The sequence below is a fragment of the Ovis aries genome, chromosome 7 (genome assembly GCF_016772045.2).
Source record: "Ovis aries strain OAR_USU_Benz2616 breed Rambouillet chromosome 7, ARS-UI_Ramb_v3.0, whole genome shotgun sequence".
Taxonomy (NCBI): domain Eukaryota; kingdom Metazoa; phylum Chordata; class Mammalia; order Artiodactyla; family Bovidae; genus Ovis; species Ovis aries.
Window position 1 is genome coordinate 76,807,161 of NC_056060.1, and position 25,614 is coordinate 76,832,774.

At 35.5% G+C, this 25,614-nt stretch overlaps 1 protein-coding gene across 19 annotated transcripts in view; it reads left to right on the plus strand.

Moving 5' to 3' along the window:
• The window catches only part of GPHN (gephyrin), a 563,152-nt gene that overhangs the window by 201,168 nt on the left and 336,370 nt on the right, over positions 1-25,614 (plus strand). For all 19 annotated transcript variants that reach the window (XM_060418186.1, XM_060418187.1, XM_060418188.1 and 16 more), the window contains one exon: positions 19,596-19,653. Coding sequence is in view for 16 of the 19 variants with exons in the window: in XM_060418179.1 (XP_060274162.1) it covers positions 19,596-19,653 (58 nt within the window). In the remaining 3 variants the exon portion in view is untranslated. The remainder of the gene's footprint in view (positions 1-19,595; positions 19,654-25,614) is intronic.

Sequence of the window (25,614 nt, forward strand, 5' to 3'; positions counted from 1 at the left end):
GATTTTAGTTGTAACTTTTAGCTGTGCCTATTAGAGGAGATGAGCTCAGGGTCTTTTTACTCTGCCATATTTGCTAACATTAGAAATGAATTATATATGAGCATTTGAAGTAGAAGTTTATTAAAATTCTTTACTTTAGCTGAGTTTTAGTTTTAACAAGGAAAATATGTAACTAAATCTGATCTAATAGCAGATAAATTTTGAATTTTTATTTTTTAACCTATTATAAGGAAATGAAAAGACTTCTAATAACAAAAATAGTTTAGAGGAGAAACTTTATATTACTGGAATGCTCTCAGTTGACAACATCCATTTTTCCTTTCCAATTAGAATAGCTGGACATGGCAGAGCTGCTGCAGGTTTATTTTTGAAATTGTAACAGATGGTTACCATTATTCTTCCTTAAAACAGTAAATGAAGAGACCAGACATTAGAAAGTAAATTTATTCAGTGATTTACTCACATGTTTTTGTTTTATGAATAGTGACAATATGAGACTTTAGCTTAATGGGGGAAATCAATTGCCATTATAAAAGTATATTTGTTATTTTACATGAATGTTTTGGTCAGATACTTAAACACCATGCTTTTAAAATAGTTTGTGAAAGAATCTTCATAACTTCAGAGAAATCATATGCTTTAAACTGTAGAAATGTATTTTTTCTTTGTTGTTTTCTACATTAAACTTTCCTTTTTTTCACTCAGTGTGATTTTCCCTTTTATTGCCTATTTCTTTCCCTTTATCACCTTGGAGAAATTTAGCTTTGTGTCAGTTTTTCTAGCTTTTGAGTAGTTCATTGTGTCAGTCAAAATTCAAACAGGAAAAAAGCAGGAAGTCATTTACTGGGATTAGCAGTTTACAGATGTGTGAAAGGGTAGAATGAAAGGCAAGTAAGACCTTTGCTAGACCTTGGTTTTACTGCTAACATTTAAGGAGTCAGGAAGGTGAAGCAACTTCAGGAATTATATATGGATGATTATGGTTGCCTCCATTTCCAAATGTGTAATTTGTACAAAAACACCTAGAAAGAAATGTTACTGAGTTAGCAAAAAATTTGACACTATAGTAAAATATAGAAGGGGGATATGCTTAATTTCTGAGAGGAAAGTTAGCTCTATAAATTCTGTTAATGGCCTGGGATGGCATTTTTTTTAATGCATCATATTCCATGTGGCTGTTTCTCACCTTTTTCTTAATGACTCTATATATTGTATCTCTCTCTCTTTTTTTTTTTTGCTTTATTTTTATTTTATTTTATTTTTTAATTTTACTTTACAATACTGTATTGGTTTTGCCATACATTGACATGAATCCGCCACGGGTGTACAAGAGTTCCCAATCCTGAACCCCCTTCCCACCTCCCTCCCCGTATCATCTCTCTGGGTCATCCCAGTGCACCAGCCCCAAGCATCCTGTATCCTGTATCGAACCTAGACTGGCGATTCATTTCTTACATGATTGTATACATGTTTCAATGCCATTCTCCAAAATCATCCTACCCTCTCTCTCTCCCACAGAGTGCAAAAGTCTGTTTTACACATCTGTGTCTCTTTTGCTGTCTCTCATATAGGGTTATCGTTACCATCATTCTAAATTCCATATATATGTGTTAGTATACTGTATTGGTGTTTTTCTTTCTGGCTTACTTCACTCTGTATAATAGGCTCCAGTTTCATCTACCTCATTAGAACTGATTCAAATGTATTCTTTTCATGGCTGAGTAATACTCCGTTGTGTATATGTACCACAGCTTTCTTATCCATTCGTCTGCTGATCGACATCTAGGTTGCTTCCATATCTCTTTTGGAAGTCACCAAATTCTTACTGCCTCATGTCACTAAATCCCAGTCTTATTGTGCAGTGTTTTTCTTTTTTTTTAAACCATGAAGTACTGAAGGAGAACCAAATAGGCCACATTTAGAGGTTGGAATTATTGGATGTACATGAGAAAGGAAACTTTTTTCCCTAGGAAAAGTAAAAAGTAAAGGAGAATATCTTCATATTTTTATATTACATTCCAGATTACCATTTGTTGGTCACTTTTAAGTTCTCCACTGGAGGATGAGAAGAAATAGTGTCATAGATGAGAAGAAATAGTTTCATAGAAAGTGAAAAGGGCAAATACTCAAAATTTCAAAAAAATCACTAATTTGGAAGGCTGTGTGACTTGTCTGTTATTGTATGCCAGTGATACATACACCTTTTCATAGAAATCCTAGAGTTCCCCTTTTAGGTACTTCCCATCTTTGTTGCTCTAATCTCATATAAGGTTCTCTGTAGGAGAAAAGATTTATTTCATTCTACTGTGGCATCCCTGATGAGCCTAAGTATTCAAGTGCTATAATTATAAATGCTTGAACAGTGTTTATGTGCATACTTATGACCAGTAATTCATTAACCATGACAATGAGTGAAGAGAGAACAAGAAGAAAAGGGTTGTACCTTTTTTAAGTGAGATTTTGAACATAAGCCAACATTCAGAATATCATTAGAACTCCAAAGTGAGTTTTTTAAAACCTAATGCATTTTTTCTTTTAATTGTCTAGAGATCAAACAGTTTAGTCTTTCTCTGGGAAGTCAACACCCATTTATTTACCCATAAAAAATCTCAAGTAAAGCTTTTTTTCCCTGAAGAGTTATGACCTACTCCAAAGATAGAGAAATATTCACATTGGACTATTACATGAAAAATAAATAAAACTTGAAACATTGGAATTTGGGGTTGATTTGTATAGAATCTAGTGTTACTCTAGCTCTGTGTTGTCCAGATAGGGTAGCCATTAGCTACATGTGGTTATTTAAACATATTAATATAAAGTATTTTGGTTTCTCAGTCATATGCATTCATATCAAGTACTCAACAGTCACATATAATTAGTGGCTATAGTATTCGACTGTACAGATAGACTATTTCCATCTTCACAGAAAGTTCTATTGCACAGAGCCACTCTAATACACTGTTATAAGCACCTGAGTTTGTGGTTCCTGATTTAGGACCTGAAACAAAGAGAAAAATAATATTCTTGTCAATTATAAATGATTATACATGATTATTAGGTAGGGATAAAAACACTATTAACACTTATATGACAGTCATAAGTTAAGAAATACTTTCATATGTTATCTAATTTGATTTCCTAAACCAACTTTTTGAAGTTGGTAAGCACAAATTTTACCCTTTATCCTTAAGAGCATTTTCCATCAATAGACCTTTCTTATTGTAAAGGTGAAGCTTAATATAAAAAAACACACACACAACACAGAAGTACCAATAAGTACCTTTTTTTTAACTTCTTCATCTTGTGGCTTCATCTTCCCTTAAGACCTTGGAGACTATTGCTTCCACATAGTAGAGGAGAGAAAATTCTACTCTTTCCAGCCTGGAAGTCAAAAAAGATCACTCTGCTCACATTCAGTTATTGAGAACTTGTCATGTGGTCATATCTGGATCCATCGAACTGGAAAATGTAGTCTGTGGCTGGGCAACCACTATGCAGCAATATATTTGATGGTATGGTAAGAGGAACACACATTTTTGATGTGTAATTTTGCCGCAGAAGACTAGGCAGGTAATACACAAGAGTGAAGTGCGCCAGATGTCAGTGCAAATGCATTCACTCTGTATATGTGTGGGGAGTGGGAAGAGCTGTGGCATGCCCTGTACATAGACAAGTTGCTATTCATTATCAGCTAGTGTTGTCCTGTCCTAACATGCCAGATCTTTTAGAGTTTTCAATGAAATGTGAAACTCCTGTTTTAATATCCCTGGTTTTGAAAGAGTATAAATTAAACAGCTGTAAACATTCATGTATACATTTTTCTATAAAACAAGTATCATATTTAACTTTTAAGAAATTGTGAAATTGTTTTCCTAAGCTGCTGTACCACCTTACATTCCCACCAAAAATATATGAGAGTTCTAATTGCTCTGTGTCTGACATTTGCTCCTCAGTATCTTTCATTTTAGCCATTCTGAGAGGTATGTAATGGTATCTCTTAATGGTTTTCATTTCCTTCTCATATTGGCTAATGATTTTGAACATTTTTTCCTATACTTATTTGCCATATGTATATCAACTTTGGTCAAGTTTTCATTCAAATCTTTTACTTATTTTTGATTGGGTTGTTTGCTTTCTTCCTGTTGAATATTAAGAGTTCTTTATATATTCTTATATAAAGATATATATATAAAGCTTATATATAGATATAAAGATATATATATATATATATATATATATAAAGCTTATATAAAGATATATAAGCTCTTTGTTGGATTTGTGAGTTGCCAACATGTTTTCTCAATCTGTAGCTTGTCTTTTCATTTTCTTAACAGTGTGTTCCATAGAGCAAAAATTCTCAATTTTGATGAACTCTTTGCCAGACTCAGTCACTAAGATTTTTTTTCCTGTATTTTCTTTTAAAATTTTATAATTTTGCGTTTAATTTTTTTATAAGGTGTGAAGTTTAAATCAAATTTCATTGACTTGCATATGGATATTCAGTTGTTCTAACACTATTTGTGGAAAAGAAAATAGAATTTTGCAGGCTGCCAGGAAGGAAGATATTTCTTAACTTCTATATTTTCACTAGGAAACTTCCCATAATGCTTTCTCATTTCCATTGTTATAGCAAGTTCATTTATGTTGAAAATTGCCTAATTTTAATCAAGATCATGTATGTTTACTAATGCTTATCATAGTGATTTCTAGCTACACTATTCCTTTCCCATGCCATTAGATTCTGACTGTAAGCCAAATTCATAGAGTTCAGTGTGGTGGTGTTTACTTGCTCAGTCATGTCTGACTCTTTGTGACCCCATGGACTGTAGCCTGCCAGGCTCCTCTGTCCATGGGATTTCCCAAACAAGAATACTGGAGTGAGTTGCCATTTCCTTCTCCTGGGAGCTTCCTACCCAGGGATTGAACCAGGGTCTCCTGCATTGGCAGACGGATTCTTTATCACTGGGTCACCCAAAAAGGTTTTATCTGCTAGCAAACATTCTAAAAGGCAATCAAAAAGAATTTAGAAGCAAATGTGTAAACTGTATAATTATTTCATACTTTATGTACAGAACTGTTCTAACACAAATCTTCCCCAAATCGTTCAAAAATCAGTAAACAAACAAATAATTATTGAGCATTCATTTTCTAGGAATTGGGTTCTGCAGAAGATAGAAAGACAATGTATAGTTTTAATGTCCTCAGAAATTCTACACTCAAGTTGACTTAGAGTAAAATCTAGACCTGCAAACTCAAATATCTTCAGTTTCTGGAGAAATGTTGTAAACTTTTTGAGTTCCAGATATAAGAAAATAGGGAGAGAGAGTTAGGAACTTTGTTAGCCTAGAGTGTTCATTCATGATAAAAGGCATTCACACAAACAGCCATACATACAGATGTCCAAAGAAATCACCTTAAAAGACTGACTTCAGTCTAGGCTGTAAGTTTGCAACCCAGCCTCTGACTGTGAGGATCTGCCTTTAGGTGTCTGGAAGGACTCTGAATTTGAAAGGATTACCCTTACAAACAGTTACGTGCATGTGTACATATACTTGGCTTTCTTTGGTTAAAAAGCAGGTTTTTCAAATTTCTCATTGTAGTGTGTTTGTGTGTGTGAATGTGTGTGCATGTTCTTATGTATTTACTGTGGTGAATATCATTGTCCTTTTATTCTCTCCTACATTTTCGATTGATCATTATTGGTGTTTCAGTTTTGCTTGTTAACCTTCCATCTCATTTATTCTACTAAGCTCTTATGTGTGAATTTAACTATAGCTGAAGATTGTATGCTTTCCTGACTTTTTAGTGAGAATGTTTCTGACATCTCACCATTTAGTATAATGTTACTTTTGATTTATTGTATTAATATATCCCCTTTGGAAATTTCCTTCTATTCCTAATTTACTTGAATCTTTAGATTTTGCTTATTTAAATCAGGAGTTGATATAGAATTTTATCAAGTACTTTTCCAGTATCTGTTGAGATGGTGTTGTTTTTTTAATTTACATTGAACCCTACTCCAGAGATGAACCTTACGTGGACAAGTTATTCAGTGTGTTATTTATTTAATACACTGCTAGAGTCTATTTAAGATTTTTGCCTTTAAACTACTTTGTGTTCTAAACTTTCTTTTGTATTCTAAACTTTTTTTTGTATTCTGTTCAGTACACAGTGTGGTGGCTTTGTATATTTAGGTGCTCGTTATTTTTTTTTAATAAATGAAACTTTGATACTGTTTAAATTAGTATGTTGGAAAGATAGACTAGGGCGTAACTAATAGACCTTCATCTGTATCAGATTCCATGATAAGTATGTTGTAGATACTTCTGAGAAAATAATTTGTCATTTTCTATTTGACTTCTCTATTCCTCTAGTGCAGAGTCTCTCAGTCTCAGCTTTATTGTCATTTTGGGCTAGCTAATTGTCATGGGAGGCTCTCTTGTGCATGGTAGGATGTTAAGCAATACCTCTGGTCTCTCCCTGCTGGATGCCAGTACTACCATCGAAGCTATAACTAATGAAAACGTACCTAGACATTGGAAGTGTCCCAGGGAGCAAAATCACTGCCAGTTGAGAGCCATTCTGGTGGTTTTGGCAGATTTTTTCTTTTTTCAGCAGAGAGTAAGAATGTAGATAAGGCAATTCAAATTATAATCTTGTTGAAAGTGCCCTTGGTATTTTTTTTCTTTTAGCGTTTTACTGAATTTTACTGAAGTTTACAAATGCATGTTACTGGACTATAACAAATGCTATAAAGATATGCTCCTTCAGTGCTATAAATTTATAACTTTAGTAGCTTATAATGTCTGAGGTAAGTTGTCAGAAAGTTGAATTAGCTTTGGCAGTATGCCTGGATGAACCACTTAGCAAGGAGCAGGGAAAACACAGAAATAAAAAAAGAAAATGAACAAGTTCCATCCTAAATTGTTCATCTTTCTCAATGCAAAATATCTCCATATTATTTATTCAACTTATATATAAAATTAGCATACAAGAATGCTAAATACTGAATGTAGTACCTTTTTTAAAAAATTAGGATTGTTCCTACTAAGTAATTTATAATGCATGATAAAAATAACACACATACTGGAAACATTAACAAAAATGATATATGTGATTACATGACAAATGAATTGGGATTACCAGTGAATATTAAAAGTTTGTAGAGGAAGGAGATCATCTTTTCTTGGAATGGTGTTTTTCCAAGTTTTTACTAGGAGCATTTTGGTTTTACTCTGCTCTTTCTGTAAAAATCAGACTGTCTTTGTACTATTAGTCTCCTCATTCAAGTTATGACCAGAGTTCAGAGCTCATTTCATGGACCTGAAGTTGGGGTATTCTCCAGCTACATGTTCTTCTGTCTACAAGTTTCCAGTCAATAATATGGGTTAATACAGTACTACGAATTCTATTAACCTCTCTGCAATTAACTTGTAAGTGAAATAAACTATTTTACTGTTGAAAATCATGATTAATAGACAGACCTTTCTTCCTGGTAGTCCTGTTGTTTTTTTATAGTGTTACTTGAGAAGGAAGAACAAATATGTTAGAGATAAGAACAACAGAAAAGTTTGAAAGATAATTGCTGGTTAATGTGAAAAATAAAAATAGTGAAAAGAAGAGCTACAGCTCAGCTTAACTGAATCTTCCACTTGTACTCCTGGCAAACATTCAAAAAGAAATTGGATTTTTCCTCCATGTATACAACATTTTTTGTTTGTATTGTTTTTCTTTTTTAAAAAACATAATTCTTATTTTTCATTGAAATAATATATTCACATGTTTAAAAAAATCAAACAATGCTAAAATAACTTATAACAACAATGAAAACCAGCTACCTGCTTTTATCCTGCTGTTTCCAGAAGCAACCAGTTTCTTGCAGTTGTTTCTTCTGATATTTGCATACATCTTTCATACAGTGCCCTTTGCTGTATCTATTTTAGACATTATATGTTTGTTTTCTGTGGCTACCATAATAGATGATTATAAATGGCTTAAAACAGCACATGTTTGTTATCTTACAATTCTGTAATTTAGAAATCCCTTATAGGATCTTGATTGCACAACAATACAGCATCTCACTTAGGCTGAGATGAAGATGTGGGCAGGACTACATTCCTTTCTGGACACTGAAGGGGAGAATTCTTTTCCTTGCTTTTTCCAGCTTTTGGTGGCCACCTTCTTACCAGGGCTTATCATCCCTTCTAGTTTAAAAGCAAGCAACATCAGGAATCCTAGTCTTTACATTACCATCTCTCTTCTACTTTTAGGTACCCTTGTAATTTTACATTGAGAATCAACAAGATAATCCAGAATAAATTCCCTATTTTAAAGTCAGCTGATTAGCTTTATTCCATCTGCAGATTTAATTGGTCTCTGCCCGATAGCCTGGGCTTCTCTGATGGCTCAGTGGTAAAGAATCTGCCTGCCAGTGCAGGAGAATCAGGTTCAGTCCCTGGGTCAGGAAGATCCCCAGGAGAAGGAAATGGCAACCCACTCTAGTATTCTTGCCAGGGGAATTCCATAGACACAGGAGCCGGTAGGCTACAGTCCATGTAGTCACAGAGTCGGACATGACTTAGTGACTAAAAAATAATGACGACAGCCATTCAGCCTAACATATTCAGAGGGGCGTTATTCTGCCTACTGTACCTTCCCAGTATGATCTGTTGCTGTTCAGTCGCTAAGTTGTGTCCGACTCTGCAACCCCATGGACTGCAGCACGCTAGGCTCTCTGTCCTCCACTATCTCCCGGAGTTTGCTCAAATTCGTATCCGTTGAGTCATGATGTTATCCAACTATCTCATCCTCTATCACCCTCTTCTCCTGCCCTCAATCTTTCCCAGCATCAGGGTCCTTTTAAGTGAGTTGGCTCTTCTCATCAGGTGGCCAAAGTATTGAAGCTTCAGCGTCAACATCAGTCCTTCCAGTGAATATTCAAGGTTGATTTCCTTTAGGATTGACTGGTTTGATCACCTTACAGTCCAAGTGACTCTCAAGAGTCTTTTTCAGCACCATAATTCAAAAGCATCAATTGTTTGATGCTCAGCCTTCTCTGTGGTCCAGACCTTGGCTACATTTTTTCAATTCCTCCTACAGCTCAGTGAAGTCCCTCTCAGTACTCTTTTCCACTTTTTCAAACTCATCAAATAATTTGACTTCTGCTTTTTACCTGGAGATGTTTCTCCTGTTCCCTCACCATCAGTGTAAGTTTGTTTACTTGTACTGAAGACTGAGAGTCTTCATATATACGCCATCGGCTAGCTTAAAATTGTTCACCTTCTGTACTACCTTGTACCTACAGTTCCTCAGTATTTGAGGATTTCTAACATGAATCACCTTGTTATTGGTATTTCCTCTGGAGGTGCTTAGGTAATGCCTGCATGCATGCTAAGTCGCTTCAGTCATGTCTGACTCTTTGCGACCCAGTGGACTATAGCCTGCCAGGCTTTTCTGTCCCTGGGATTCTCCAGGCAAGAATACTGGAGTGGTTTGCCTTGCCTTCTCCAGGGGATCTTCCTGACTGGGGGGTCAAACCTGTGTCTCTTATGTCTTTTACATTGGCAAGCAGGTTCTTTACCACTAATGCTCCTTGGAAGCCCAGGTAATGCCTAGGGTAAGCATACAGTTGATCTTTATCTGAACCTGGGATAGCATTGGAGTAGGAAAGAAAGATAAAGGAAAGGCAAAGAAGGAAAGGAGGCAGGAGAGATAAAGTCAGGTTACTTTCAGCCTGGACCAAGTGATATAGAAATGTACAATCTCACTTATTTAAATTCAGTGTTGATAAAACTGGCATTAAATTAGAGAAATTTTTGAATTATAAGTTTTTGCTCATTTTTAGAATAGCTTTAGTACTTAGAATATATACAGTTACTCAGAATTAATATCAGACCTTAGTTTAAGTTATGACTTTCTCAGAGCTTAACTGGCACCACTCAATCTTGTGTATGCTAACACATCATTCTGGCTTTTCTGTTTTCCTCATAGATCTTATTGGATTAAAATCTTATTTATTTGTTTATTTATACCTGTATGCCTGATAGAAGTGGGATCCATAAGTATAAATACCAGATTTGTTTTGTTCACTGCCTTCTCTCTTATACGTGGAACATGCCTAGCATATAATATATACTCAATAAGTATGTATTGAATCAATGAACAGAAGTGTTTAGGCATGTTATTTTAGCAAATAGATTAACAGAATTTTAGTAGCGTTATCAAAAGAATCTTTGTAAATAAGGCTTTAGAGACTCACAGATGTTTCTGTTTTTGATAATTTAAATTCTACTCTCCAGTCTCATTTAATTGTGGATTATACACTTTGCATATCAGCAAGAGATTAATTTATGTTAGTCCTAGGCAAATTATCATATAATCTCTGAGTTCTTTGTGTTTACTGTAACTGTATTATGTGAAATACATGCAAGGAAATTTCACTTGTGTTTATTAAATATAAGATTATAAAACAGATTAAACTGCAAATAAGAGCAACAGCATTCTTATAAATAAAGGGCTTGAACACAGTATACTAAGTACTAATGGTCAGGTCAAATTGTTAAAGATCTTAAAAGATTTTCTAAGTCCTTTCTAAATTTATTTATCTTTTAATTTGTAAGTCATTATAACAAAACTTGTTGTATTCCAGTGATCATCTGTATGAGTTGTTTGAATTTAAGAATATATTTAAGTTAATATTCTTAATGATAATTTAATTTTCTAATGTTTACATGAACTGAAGTCTGAAGAACATTCTCTTTGTTTTAGTTCAGTTGCTCAATCATGTCCAACTGTTTGTGACCCCATGGACCACAGCACACCAAGCTTCCCTGTCCATCACCAACTCCCAGAGCCTACTCAAACTCATGTTCATCCTGTCAGTGATGGCATCCAATCATCTCACCCTCTGTTGTTCCCTTCTCCTCCCACCTTCAATCTTTCCCAGCATCAGGGTCTTTTCCAGTGAGTCGGTTCTTTGTATCAGGTGGCCAAAGTATTGGAGTTTCAACTTCAGCATCAGTCCTTCCAGTGAATATTCAGGACTGATTTCCTTTAGGATGGACTGGTTGGATCCCCTCGCAGTCCAAAGGATTTTCCAGTCTTCTCTAACACCACAGTTCAAAGGCATAAATTCTTCGGCACTTAGCTTTCTTTATGGTCCAGCTCTCACATCCATACATGACTACTGTCTTTAGAATAACATTTATATAAGAAAACTTAATTCTAAGATAAGTATTATCTGACACAAGTATGTGTGCTAAATCACTTCAGCTGTGTTCAACTCTTTGCAACACTATGGACTGTAGCCAGCCAGGCTCCTCTATCCATGGGGATTCTCCAGGCAAGAATACTGGAGTGAGTTGCCATGCCCTCCTCCAAGGGGTCTTCCTGACACAGGAATCAATCCCACGTCTCTTAAGTCTCCTGCATTGGCACATGGTTTCTTTTACCACTAGCACCATCTGGGGCAAAAGATCTCAGCATTGAAATGAGATAGATGTAGGTAAATGACACTTTTCTCCTGTTAGCTGTCTATAGTGTTAGTTGCTCAGTTGTGGCCAACTCTTTGCGACCCCACGGACTGCAGCCTACCAGGCTCCTCTGTCCATGAGATTATATCCCTAAGCAAATTAACCTTCATGAACCATACATAGAGACTGTACTGAGACAGTATATGTAAAAATGCCTAGTATAATGTTCATTATAAATTCTCAATAAATTATAGTTGTTTTTCCTTCCTTGATAAAGTTGGAACAGAAACTCTTCTCATTTACCAAAATAATGGAGAATGATGAGATTAAAAAAATATCCATTTAAGCCTAGTGAGCTTGGCTGTTACTCATAGATATTAAAGAGGGGAGTTTCTAACCAAAGGCTTTCAGGGATCAAACTTTGAGCATCTTTTATAAAGGTACCTCATTTATTTTTAAATCATTTTGGCCTAGTTTTTTCCCCCATAGCCTCGTGGTCCTTCCTAGTCTCCAGTAACCCTGTACTGTTGTAGGGCCATGCCACAGGACAGGCAGAGCTCACATAACCTCTTAATGTATATCAGGATGCAGGCTTTGATAGTCTGGCCACTGTCAGAGATCAAGATTTCTTCTGATATGCATTCTCAGTAAATATTATCCACCATGCTATGCTCAGACACTTGCCCAGGTCTGAATAAACTCTGCATCCACACCTGAGCTCTTTCCAGTTGCCAAAACCCTCAATCCAGTGTGTGACTGTGACATAAAAGTAAGTGAAGCTGTAGTATTGGCTTAGCTCAGGCTGGAGTACATGCTGGGGCTATTGTGGGCAACTGGGTAGCCACTTGTGCAGTCCTAATTATCCCTCTCTGTTCTTCTGTGGGAGCAGTGAACCAGCCTCCTTATGAGTGAAGTCCATGCTGACTACAGCCTTCCTGTTAGTCCCAACAGAGCTCAAGATGCCACGGAGTTAACCTGTGTCAGATCCCAGGGCTTGGACACCCAATATGTGGCTGGAACCACTTCCTCTTCAGAAGACTCTCCACCCCTGTAATCTCCCTTTTCCTCCAAGTCCCCTTCCAGGGACACAAGGCCTGATCTGATCATGTCTCCTGCTATGTGATTTCTTGTGGATCTGTCTTACAGCCTTAGTTGTATAGGAGTCTTTACACCAGTTTTCATTAGTTTTTAGTGAAGATTGTTCCTTATGTAGAATTTTTTTTTCAATTGGAGTATACAGTAAAGAATCTGCCTGCAGTACAGGATATGCAGGTTCAAACCCTGGTGAGGAAGCTCCCCTGAGGAAGGAAATGGCAACCCACTCCGATATTCTTGTCTGGGAAATCCCATGGGCAGAGGAACCTGGCGGGCCACAGTCCATGAGGTCAAAAAAGAGTCCGACATGATTAGTGACTAAACAACAGTAGTTGATTTACAATGTTACTTTCTGTTGTACAGTGAAGTGAATCAATTTTATATATACATATATACACACACATATATATAGACACACATATATATATAGACATACATATATATATATGTATACACACACAGATATATATATCTCCACTCTTTCTTTGGCATCAGGTGGTTACATCTTTGGCCTCCTGATGCAAAGAGCTGACTCATTAGAGAAGACCATGATGCTGGGAAAGACCAAAGGCAAGTGGAGAAGCGGACAACAGAGGACAGGATGGTTGGATGGTATCACCAACTCAATGGCCATGAGATTCAGCAAGCTCTGGGAGATGGTGATGGACAGGGAAGCCTGGTGTGCTGCAGTCCATGGCAGCGCAAAGAGTCGAACATGACTGAGTGATTGAACAACAAATCCACTCTTTCAGATTCTTTTCCCATATAGGCTATTAAATTGAGTGGAAGTCCCTGTACTATACAGTAGGTCCTTATTAGTTCTGTTTTATACATAGTGTTATGTATATGTCCATTCAAATCTAGCAGTTAATCCTTCTCCCCAGCCATTTTACCCCAGTAACCATAAGATTGTTTTCTACATCTGTGGCTGTATTTCTGTTTTGTGGATACGTTTATTTGTGCCATATTTTAGATTCCATATAAAAGTGGTATCATATGATGTTTTCTTTCTGTCATACTTAACTCGGTATGGCAGTCTCTGGGTCCAGCCATGTTGCTGCGAATGGCACTGTTTCATTCTTTTTTATGGCTGAATAATATAATATTCCATTGTATTTGAAATACATCTTCTTTATTTTTCTGTCGATGGACATTTAGGTTGCTTCCATGTCCTGACTATTTAAAATAGTGTTGCAGTGAACATTGGGATGCATGTACCTTTTAAAATTATGATTGTCTCCAGGTATATGCCCAGGAGTGGCATTGCTACATCATATGGTTGCTCTCTTTTTATTTTTTAAGGAACCTCCATACTGTTCTCCATAGTGTTTGTGCCAGTTTACATTCTCATCAATAGTATAGAAGGCAAAAGAGAAATTAAGGAAACAATACCATTTACCATCACATGAAAAGGAATGAAATACCTAAGATTAAACCTACCTAAGGAGACAAAAGACCTGTACTCAGAAAGCTATAAGATACTGATGAAAACTTTAAGATCAAGATGGCACAGATGGGAGAAATATACCATTTTCTTGAATTGGGAGAATCAATATTGTGAAAACAACTGTACTACCCAAAGCAATCTACAGGCTTAATACAATCCCTATCAAATTACCAGTGGCATTTTTCACGGATCTAGAACAAAGATATTTTACAGTCTGTATGGAAACTCAAAAGACTGAATAGCCAAAGCAAAATAGAGTGGAAAGAATTAGATGCCTGACTTCAGCCTATACTACAAAACTATAGTAATCAAAACCGTATGGTTTTGGCATAAAAACTAACTTATAGATCAATGGAGCAGGAAAGCAAGCCCAGAAATAACCCCCCACACTTATGATCTATTAATTTATCACAAAAAAAGCAAAGAATGTACAGTGGAGAAAAGACAACCTCTTTAATAAGTAGTACTTGGAAAACTGGACAGCTTCATATAAAAGAATGAAATTAGAAAACTCCCTAACACCACGCACAAAAATAAACTCACAATAGATTAAAGACCTAAATATAAGACTGGATACTATAAAACTCCTAGAGGAAAACATAAGCAGAACACTCTCTTCCATAAACCAAGATCTGTTTTGACCCACCTCCTAGAGTGATATAGATGTATTTTTCATGTGTTCATGCAGGATGTTGATTTCCACATCTTCCTACTTCGCCATGTTGATCCAGAAGTCTGGAGATACTGCTTTGAAAAAAGATTTTTGCTGAGGATCTTGGTGAAATGTCATAGGTCTGATTCCCCTGAACTAATTCATTCGTTCACCAAATGTGTGCTGATTTTTCAAACTATAAGTACTCACTGTTTGCCAAGTATAGAAAGAAATTTAAATATAATCTGTACCTTCATTATCTAGTGGAGAATATAGATCTCTAAGCAGATAATTACAATAATAGAACAAAAGCTATAATGCAAATATGAGTAAGGCACTAGTCATAGTAGAGGAGGGGCCTATTTCTGCTTCCAGAGTGTGTATAAGTGTTCTGAAAGCGGTATTTGATTCCTGAATGGTGATTTGAAGTTTTGAGGATGGAGAAGAATATTCAAGATACAGGTAATTGAGAGACAAAAAGCAAAGGATCGCCTAATGCGTTTATGAAACTACTGACAGTTGGGCATGGCTGTAACAAACAGGTATTATGAAGCGGTGACAAGAAATGAAACAAGAAATAGACTTAAGGAGTCAAGTTTATAAAAGGAATTTTTGTCACACTTCTTAAGGTATTGCCCATTAATTAATTAGGGTGTGACATGGCAAAAATTACATCGTAGAAAGATAAGGTTTGTACAGCTATGATGAGGATACTCCTAAAACCATGGTTAGAAATAATAAAATCTTAAAGTAATAAAGTGAAAATGGAGGAATGAATATTTTCCAGATAAATTATGACAAATATGACTGTCATTAAATTGTGTGAAAGTGAAGTGACTCAGTCGTGTCTGACTCTTTGCGACCCCATGGACTGTAGCCTGCCAGGATCCTCTCACCATGGGATTTTCTAGGCAAGAATACTGGAGTGGGTTGCCATTTCCTTCTCCATGAGATCTTCCCAATCCAGGGATTGAACCCAGGTCTCCTTCATTGTAGGCAGATGCTTTACCATCTGAGACACCAGGGAGTGTTATGTAGGGGTTGAGAAGATAGGCATTTAAAAGATTTTTACACTTCTGACATGCACTACTGGATCAATTAACATTTATAGCAAAAATTGGGGAGAACTGTAGACTTGGGGAGAAAAATTAAACTATTTTTGAGAAACTTTGAATTACCTTTAAATATTTATATTTCTAATGAATTTTAATTTAGATAACCACGATGGTGTGATCACTCACCTCAAGCCAGACATCTTTGAGTGTGAAGTCAAGTGGACCTTAGGAAGCATTACTACAAACAAAACTAGTGGAGGTGATAGAATTCCAGCTGAGCTATTTCAAATCATAAAAGATAATGCTGTTAAAGTGTTGCACTCAGTATGCCAACAAATTTGAAAAACTCAGCGGTGGCCACAGACAGGGAAAGGTCAGTTTTCATTCCAATCCCAAAGAAAGTTCGACATTTTCTTATGTTGTAGTACCCTTGAATTCCTGGGTTAATCTGATTTGGTCTCCATGTATAATCCTTTTTTTTTTTTTTTTTGAGGACTCAAGGAAATATTAAGGCACTGAATCCAACAATGTATTAAAAGGATTATATATGGTTACCAAGTCAGATTACCCCCAGGAATTCAAGGATAGTTCAACATGAGAAAATTACTGTAATATACCACATTAATAGAAAGATAGGCAAAAAACCACATGATCATCTCATTTGACACAGAGAAAACATTTAACAAAAATCCAGCATCTCTCCATGGTAAAAACACTCAGAAAACTAGAAATAGAAGGGGACCTACTTAACTTGATAAAAAGCATTTGTGAAAATCCCACAACTGACATCATATGCAATTGTGAAAAATGGAAAGTTTTACCACTGATACTGAACATTGCATTGGAAGTTCTAACCAGAGTATTTAGACAAAGGCAGGACATAAAAGGTATCCAGACGGTTAAGTGAGAAGTAAATCTATCTCTATTCATAGATAACATGATCCTGTGTATAGAAAATCCTGGAGAATCCAAAAGAAAGTTACTAGAATCAATAATCAAGTTCATCAAAGTTGCAGAGTAAAAGATCAACACAGGAAAATCATTTGTTTCTACACATCAGCAGTGAACAATCTGAAGAGCAAATTTAAAGCTGCTCCATTTAAAATAGCATCTAAAAATAAAGATAGACCTATAGACCAATAGTATAAAATTAAGGATCCAGAAATAAACCTGTATCCATGGAAAACTGACTTTAGAGAAGGGTGGTGAGTCAAAGCTGTGAGAAGAGCTTTGGGAAATAAATGGTGCTAAATGATTGGATTTCCACATGGAAAAGAATTAACTTAAAATGGTATCTCATGCCATCTACAAACATTAACTCAAAATGGATCAGTACCCTAAATAGAAGCACTAAAATAATAAAACACTTTCAAGAAAATGTAGTAATAAACCTTCAAGACATTGGATTTGGCAATTGATTCTTATGCATTACACCAGTAAGGTGAGTAATGAAAGAAAAAAGTACATAAACTGGACTTCACCAAAATTAAAAGTTCTTGTGCCTCAAAGTCTATTATCAAGAAAGTAAAAGACAATCTACAGAATGAGAGGAAATATCTGGAAATAATGTCTTAGATAAGGGTTTAATATCCAGAATACATAAAAAAGAAAACTCCTACAGCTCACCAGCAAAAAGAAAACCCAATTTTAAAATTGTCAGAGCACTTGAATTGTTATTTCTTTAGATAAGAGATACAAGTGGCCAATAAGAATATGAAAAGATACTTTATACCCATTGAAAGTGAAAGTGAAGTCACTCAGTCGTGTCCGACTCTTTGCGACCCTGTGGACTGTAGCCCACCAGGCTCCTCCGTCCATGGGATTCTCCAGGGAAGAATACTGGAGTGGGTTGCCATTTCCTTCTCCAGGGGATCTTCCCAACCCAGGGATCGAACCCAGGTCTCCTGCATTGCAGGCAGACTCTTTAACCTCTGAGCCACCAGGGAAGTCCTTATACCCGTTAGGGTAGCCATTAAAAAAATAGAATAACAAGTATTGATAAAGATGTGGATAAATTGGAACCTTCATGCGTTCTTTGGAGAAGGAAATGGCAACCCACTCCAGTGTTCTTGCCTGGGGAATCCCAGGGACGGGGGCGCCTGGTAGGCTGTCATCTATGGGGTCGCACAGAGTCAGACACAACTGAAGCGACTTAGCAGCAGCAGCAGCAGCAGCAGCAGCATGCATTCTTGGTGGTAATGTATGAATAAAATCTGTACAGCCACTTCAGAAAACTGTTTGGTGGTCTTTCAAATGCTAAACTTGGAATTACTATATGATTGAGCAGTTCCACCTCCTAGGTAAATATCCAAAAGAACTGGAAAGAAAGATTCAGGTATTGTATGCTAATGTTTATTGCAGTATTATTTATAGTAGCCAAATAATTGAAGCAATCTAGATTTCCATTAGCAGATGAATGGATAAATAAATATGGTATATATATATATATATACAGTGGAAATTATATGGTCATAAAAAAGGAATGAAGTTCTGATACGGTGCTACAGTGTGGATAAAGCTTGAAAACTAGGCAGAGTAACATTTTCCAGACACAAAAGGACAAATATTGTATGATTTCTCTTTGTGAGTTTCCTAGAATAGTCAAATTCATAATGATAAAGTTGGTTAGTAATTACCAGGAAATGGGGGTAGGGGAAAATGAGAAGTTATTCCTTAATGATTATGTAGTTGTTTTTTTTTTTTTTTATAGAGTTTCTGTTTATGTAGTGGGTAAATTTTAGAAATAGATAGTACTGATAGTTGCCCATCATTTATCATTTAATTGTACACTTAAAAATGGTTAAAATGTCAAATTACAATATTTACAATAAAATAAAATTTATTTAATAAGCAAAAAGTAAATTACAATAAAAGGAAAACAAAAGCTAGCTGATCGTAAATGTGATACTTGTTTCCAGACTTTCAGTTGTACTCTATTGCTTTGTATGTCTATTCTTATGCCAGCTCCACATTGTCTTTATTATTGTAGCTTTTTAGTAACTTTATATCAGAAAATATAAATCCTCCAACTTTCATCTTTTTAAGATTGTTTGATTATTCTGTGTCCCTTAAATTGCCATATGAATTTAAGAATCTGCTTATCAATTTTTGGAAGATAGGACTGCTTATCTTTAAGCCCAGTCTGCCATTTCTAGTTGTGAGACTTTCAAAAATTGCTTGTCTCATTTTTTCATAATCCTTATTATAATTTATTAGAGTTAAATGAGAGAAAAAAAAACCATGTGAAACCTGACAATTGTTTGGCATATAGTAAATACTCAGTATGCTGCTAACTGTAGTGTTATTGCTATAACTGCCACTGTTACTGCCAAAGTAATACTTTCACACATTGACTAGAGTAAATTACTCTACTGCGACTTCTAGCATTGTCCTTCCTTGAGTCAGGAAAGCAGAATGTTGTAAGGGAAATAACATGAAATTTGGAATCAGTCTACCTGAGTGCACTGCCGTAGAATACTGATGGTATGTTGAATTGATAAGTATTTTAAACGTAGCTGTGTTTCATGATGCCGTGAAAACAGAAATGTCAGTACTGTTCTTGATACATCCTAGTTGTGACAGAATCTATTAATCAAAATGACAGTTTGAGCATCATAAAAACCATCAATAAGAGAAGCTTAATTATGGTTAAAAATCTAACTTATATTTCCTCCTTCAGTAGTCATTTATTATCTGTCTTTTTAAACTACTATATGGGAAACCTGAGCACAAAACGGTTGTTTTTCTCCTCCACAGTTATTGGGGTGGGTAATGGGCAATTACTGGTGGCACTCAGCTGCTAATGGCAAAAATAGTCCATATTTTTTTAATACACTGTTGCTGGTTTTGAGAATATTTTTTTCTCCTAATTTCAGGTTGGGTGGGACTATATCAGCATACAAGATAGTACCAGATGAAATAGAAGAAATCAAGGTATAGTATGGCACTTTTCACCTCTACAAAAACTTAGTATCTTGGAGGGAAGGTGGGCAACAAGTTCTTTTCTTTATACTATTGAATCTTTACCTGTGTTGGGATATCATTTAACTCCCAGTTATTCTGTTTGAATTAAAATATACATATCAGATAATCATCATCAGATTTCATCTACCATCATCAATACAGGGTAGGAAAATCAAAAAAGGAACCCTTTCTTGTAAAACTCATTGAAAATTTACTTAAGAAAGCACTGTATATAAGCATTATTGTACATAAAGTATTTCTTTATCATTTTAATTTCTTTTTCGTATAGTCTCTCACCAGTGGTAAATAATATTAGTCTTATAGTAAATTTTTCTGGCTCCTTTGATAACACAGTTGGCCAATTTCAATTTAAAATAAACAGTATAGTACCTGAAAAATTGACGTTACTCCTTGAATATTACAGCATAGTCACATTTTTCTGTCTTTACATCTTACTAAATTCTGTGGATTGTTAGTATTCTAACATAACGTGTGGCCCTTCTCTAAAAACAGTTTAAAATCTAATGAGAACTGAACTTACTATGTTTTCCATGAAGAAAATTTAACAACTGGATAGCAGTAGTCAAGGATAAACAAGACTGAGTTAAACTGTTAACAATGACATGTAAAGATCTTAAATTGTTAACTTTGATTTGATCACACTTTTCTAAATCAATTTCAATAAATTCAAGGTGTTAGTAAATAGTTCTTTAATTGGTTACATTATTTTTAAATAAGTTAAATTCATTAATCTTTATGTTATATTCTGTTACTTTCAGTATCTCAAGTGTTTTGTATGGGCAACATCAGGAATTAATACCATGGTTATATTCTAGCAGAAAGTTGGGGAGAAAAGTCAGGCATGTCAAAACACTCTTTCCAACTTGATATAAATTAATAAAATAGTTTAGCTGGGAAGAACCTTAAGTCTAATCCAGATCCCTCATTTTTTAGAAGATAAAATGGGAATTAATAAAACTGAGCTTGTTGAAATTAATTTTTGTGATGCTTAAAGGTGCTCTTATAATTGTAATATGTGTTAAATGATAAAAGCAAAGAAAATATTCTATGGAATACATAGGTAGGACACTTATTCAACAAAGATAGTCAGCAAAATCTTTCCAAGAGGTATACTGAGCAAATTGAAATTCTATACAGAAGCAGAGGCATTTGTGAAATCATAAATAGGAGATAATATGACAACAGATCATAGGGTATAAAATAAAGACTGTTGAGATGTAGGACTGGCAGTGAACCTTTATGCCATGTTAAGAAACTGAAAACCATCGAGTGCCGTTATGTCATTTTAAGAAAGAAAGTGGCATAATCAGGGTGATGATTTTATTTTGATAAATGAGAGATCTTATTTCAGTGGAGAAGAAGAGGTTCCATTTATAAGGAAGGAAACCAGATTGCAGGAATATAGGCAGTGATTGAGACTTGAACTAAGGCATGGCCATGAGGTTGAAGAAAAAGAACTCATATTCAAGAAATACTATTTAAGAAAATAGAATCAACCATACTTGGTGATTTATTGAATATCTAAGTGAAAGTGGAAAGATTGACTCAGGTTTCTGGCTTGGGAATCTAAGTAGATTGTGTTGCTGTTAATCTAAAGAGGAGAGGAAAAAGGAATGTTTGAGAGGAAGTGGGTAAGTTCTGGACTTACTGAATTTGAGGTTCCTCTTAAGTAACCTTATGTTAATCAGCCTGTAACTCAAAAGAAAGATAATTCCATCTTTCAGTTAATACTGAGATTTTTCATTATACAAAAGTTAGTTGAGCCATGCTACTAAATGGAATTACCTAAAAGAGTTATATGAAATCTTAATAGTGGACCAAAATTGTTGCTTTGGGGAAGGTCCATCCTAGAAACAGAGGATGAATATACTCTTTTATTAATTTAATTAATAAGCAGAAATGTTGCCTATTTTTGGTAGTGACTTTCTCTCTAAAAGAGTAGTTTTTTATTATGATTTTTTAAAATTCTAGAATTATGACAGTTATTCCTCAAGAGATTCCTTGGGGGAAAAAAAGCATGATTCATGGATGACATATAAGTGATTTTTTTTCCCATCAGTTCTTGTTATTACATCTAAAGCAACTTCAGAGAATTTGAGGCCTGAGGCATAAAAAAATGTGAAACTCTTCCTTTCAAAAGTGTTGGAAGAAAAACTGTCATCAAATATCTTGTCAGCATTCGTTGGCAGCATTAGTATTTTCCTTTTGTTTTGTTTAGAGGTAATGTGAAACATCTGGTTGTAATGTTTGTTTGGCTAATATATGAGTAATTTAAAAGTATCTAAATAGTACAACTGTGTTCAAATTTGAAATATACTCTCCATAGTATACCATGTATAAGTAAATATGCATCTGTATGAAAAGTGAAATGTTACTTCCTCAGTTGTGTCCAGCTCTTTGCAAGCCTATGAACTGTGGCTCACCAGGCTCCTCTGTCCTTGGAATCTTTTAGGCAAAAATACTGGAGTAGTTAGCCATTGCTTTCTCCAAGGGATCTTCCCATCCTAGATCTTCCCAACCCAGGTTTCGAACCTGCGTCTCCCACATTGCAGGCAGATTCTTTACCATCTGAGCCACCATCTGTATATTTACTCTTAAAAGGATATGATTGGTTGATGAAGCATAATTCAATTTTTGTCAGATGTTGTAGTCTTTTACAATGTTTCTAGCACCAGAAATCATTATTTAGTTCATACATAGTTTGAATTAAGCATACATTTATTAATTATAGTAAATCACCTCAGAGTGAATAGATGCTTGGCCAAAGCCTTAAGGGATAAAGAGCAAATACATTCTTGGCCCAATCACAACTATCTCTTCCACCCAATATTCTGAATTTTTATCATTATCAGTTCCTTGCTTTTATTTAGTTTTACTATATATGTATACATCCATAAATATTATAATTTATTTTTGTTTCTTTTTGAACTTTATATGAATTGAATACAATCTATTGTGCCTTGCTTCTCTTTCTCAACGCTGTGAGATTCATCATGTTGTTGCCTATAGCTAAGGTTTTAGGGGGACTGTTTTGTTTTGTTTAATTTTTTGCTGTAAAATAGTACATTGTGCCACAAATTATTGAGACCTCCTTCTGTTGATGGACATTCAACTTATTTCCACTTGGAGCTATTAAGAAAAGTGATGCTATAATAGTCTTATCAAAATATATGTAAGAGTTTCTCTGAGGTATACACTGAGGAATGAAATTCCTGAGTTTCAGTAATACATATTTTCTGGATGAAATTACAAACTGTTTTCCAAGGTAGTTATGCCAATTTATATTGCCACTTGGGTGAGTTTATTTAAAACAGATATTTAAATATTAACTTTAATCCGTTTGTAATTTATGTGTATACATTTATTTACAAACGGAATCACTGAACTTTTATAATATTTTCCCAATGAATCTATTTTTGTCTGTAAAAGAACCATATTGGTTATAGATGATTTATCATCCATCATAGTGTCTTCAGTTCTGCCAATAGGCAGAAAATATGAGGAAGTGATCACTCCAGTTCAGTCAGAAATTTCGCTGGGTCAGAGCTGGATTGAGAATATGGTGGGTTTTCATCCATTCCTTCCTGTCGCTGTAGGAGGCTTATCTGTAATAGTCTTGCGTTCTAGCCTGACTCTCTCGCCTCCAGCCTGACCAGTGTCAGCCGCAAACGCGGGCAGAGATCTCCAAGTGGGAAGTGTCACTGCTCCTTGGTCAGGCTTACTTCCCAGCAGAGCTTTCTTAAGTGCTATGAAGAATGCCAAGGATGGTACTCTGCCTTCCAGTAGTTTTTTGTCTAGCCTTACAGACTTGTGTACAGCACTGCAATCCACAATTGCTCCCAGGGGAAACAACAGCCATTTGTTTACGTCTGTTCAAGTTTCCAGCTTCTAAATGTCTAATAGCTTTCTGGTTTCTTTAAATCCCACAAAAATTCTCTGCCTGAAAAAGCTGATAGTCCTATGACCAAAATCAGCAGATACCTGCAATGGAGATGGGTGTGGTAGGAAAAGCCAGAGATTATATTTTAACTTAGAAAAGTTTTCTCCTTTCTAGAATTTTATTGGTCTGAAGCTCCTTGCTATCTATAAAAGTAGGATTTTTGTAATTATTTGATTGATTCTACTATTATGGTGTTAAATATTGACCTGCTGTGATCTACTACACTCTACCCAAAAGCAGAATTCTTACTTTTATTTTTAAATGACTATTGCTAGGGTATAGAAAATCTGTTTGTTTGCTGAATGAATCCTTTAACTACTTTGTATGAAACACTGTTATTGTATCTAGTAGTTTTTCAGTTTACTAATTTAAATTAACTTTAGTAACATGAACTCACAGAATCAAATCATTTTGCCATTATATCTACTACTGTGGGCAAGAATCCCTTAGAAGAAATGGAGTAGCCATTATAATCAACAAGAGTCCAAAATGCAATACTTGGATGCAATCTCAAATGACAGAATGATCTGTTTGTTCATTTCCAAAGCAAACCATTCAGTATCACAGTAATCCAAGTCTCTGCCCTGACCAGTAATGCTGAAGAAGCCGAAGTTGAACGATTCTATGAAGACCTACAAGACCTTCTAGAACTAACACCCAAAAAAGATGTCCTTTTCATTACAGGGGACTGGAATGCAAAAGTAGGAAGTCAAGAAATACCTGAGGTAACAGGGAAATTTGGCCTTGGAGTACAGAATGAAGCAGGGCAAAGGCTAATAGAATTCTGCCAAGAGAATGCACTGGTCATAGCAAACACCCTCTTCCAACAACGCAATAGAAGATCTACACATGGACATCACCAGATATTCAATACTGAAATCAAATTGATTGTATTCTTTGCAGCCAAAGATGGAAAAGCTCTATACAGTTAGCAAAAACAAGACCTGCAGCTGATGGTGGCTCAGATCATGAATTCCTTATTGCCAAATTCAGACATAAATTGAAGAAAGTAGGGAGAACCACTAGAACATTCAGGTTTGACCTATCAAATCCGTTACAATTATACAATGGAAGTGACAAATACATTCAAGGGATTAGATTTGACAGACAAAGTGCCTGAAGAACTATGGATTCAGGAGGCAAGGATCAAGACCATCCCAAGAAAAAGAAAGGCAAAATGGTTGTCTGAGGAAGCCTTACAAATAGCTGTGAAAAAAAAAAAAGAAGTGAAAGGCAAATTAGAAAAGAAAAGATATACCCTTTTGAATGCAGAGTTCCAAAGAACAGAAAGGAGAGATAAGAAAGCCTTCCTCAGTGATCAATGCAGAGAAATAGAGGAAAACAATAGGATGGGAAAGACTAGAGATCTCTTCAAGAAAATTAGAGATACCAAAGGAACATTTCATGCAAAGATGGACACAATAAAGGACAGAAATGGTATGGATCTAACAGAAGCAGAAGATATTAAGAAGAGGTGGCAAAAATACACAGAAGAACTATAAGGAAAAGATCTTCATGACCCAGATAATAACGATGGTATCATCACTCACCTAGAGCCAGATATCCTGGAATGCAAAGTCAGGTGGGCCTTAGGAAGCATCACTACGAACAAAGCTAGTGGAGGTGATGGAATTCCAGTTGAGCTATTTCAAATCCTAGAGATGATGCTGTGAAAATGCTGCACTCAATATGCCAACAAATTTGGAAAACTCAGCATTGGCCACAGGACTGGAAAAGGTCAGTTTTCATTCCAATCCCAAAGAAAGGCAATGCCAAAGAACGTTCAGACTACCACACAATTGCACTCATCTCACACATTAGGAAACTAATGCTCAAAATTCTCCAAGTCGGGGTTCAACAGTACATGAACCATGAACTTATAGATGTTTCCAAGCTGGATTTAGAAAAGGCAGAGGAACCAGAGATCAAATCGCCAACATACATTGTATCATCGAAAAAGCAAGAGAGTT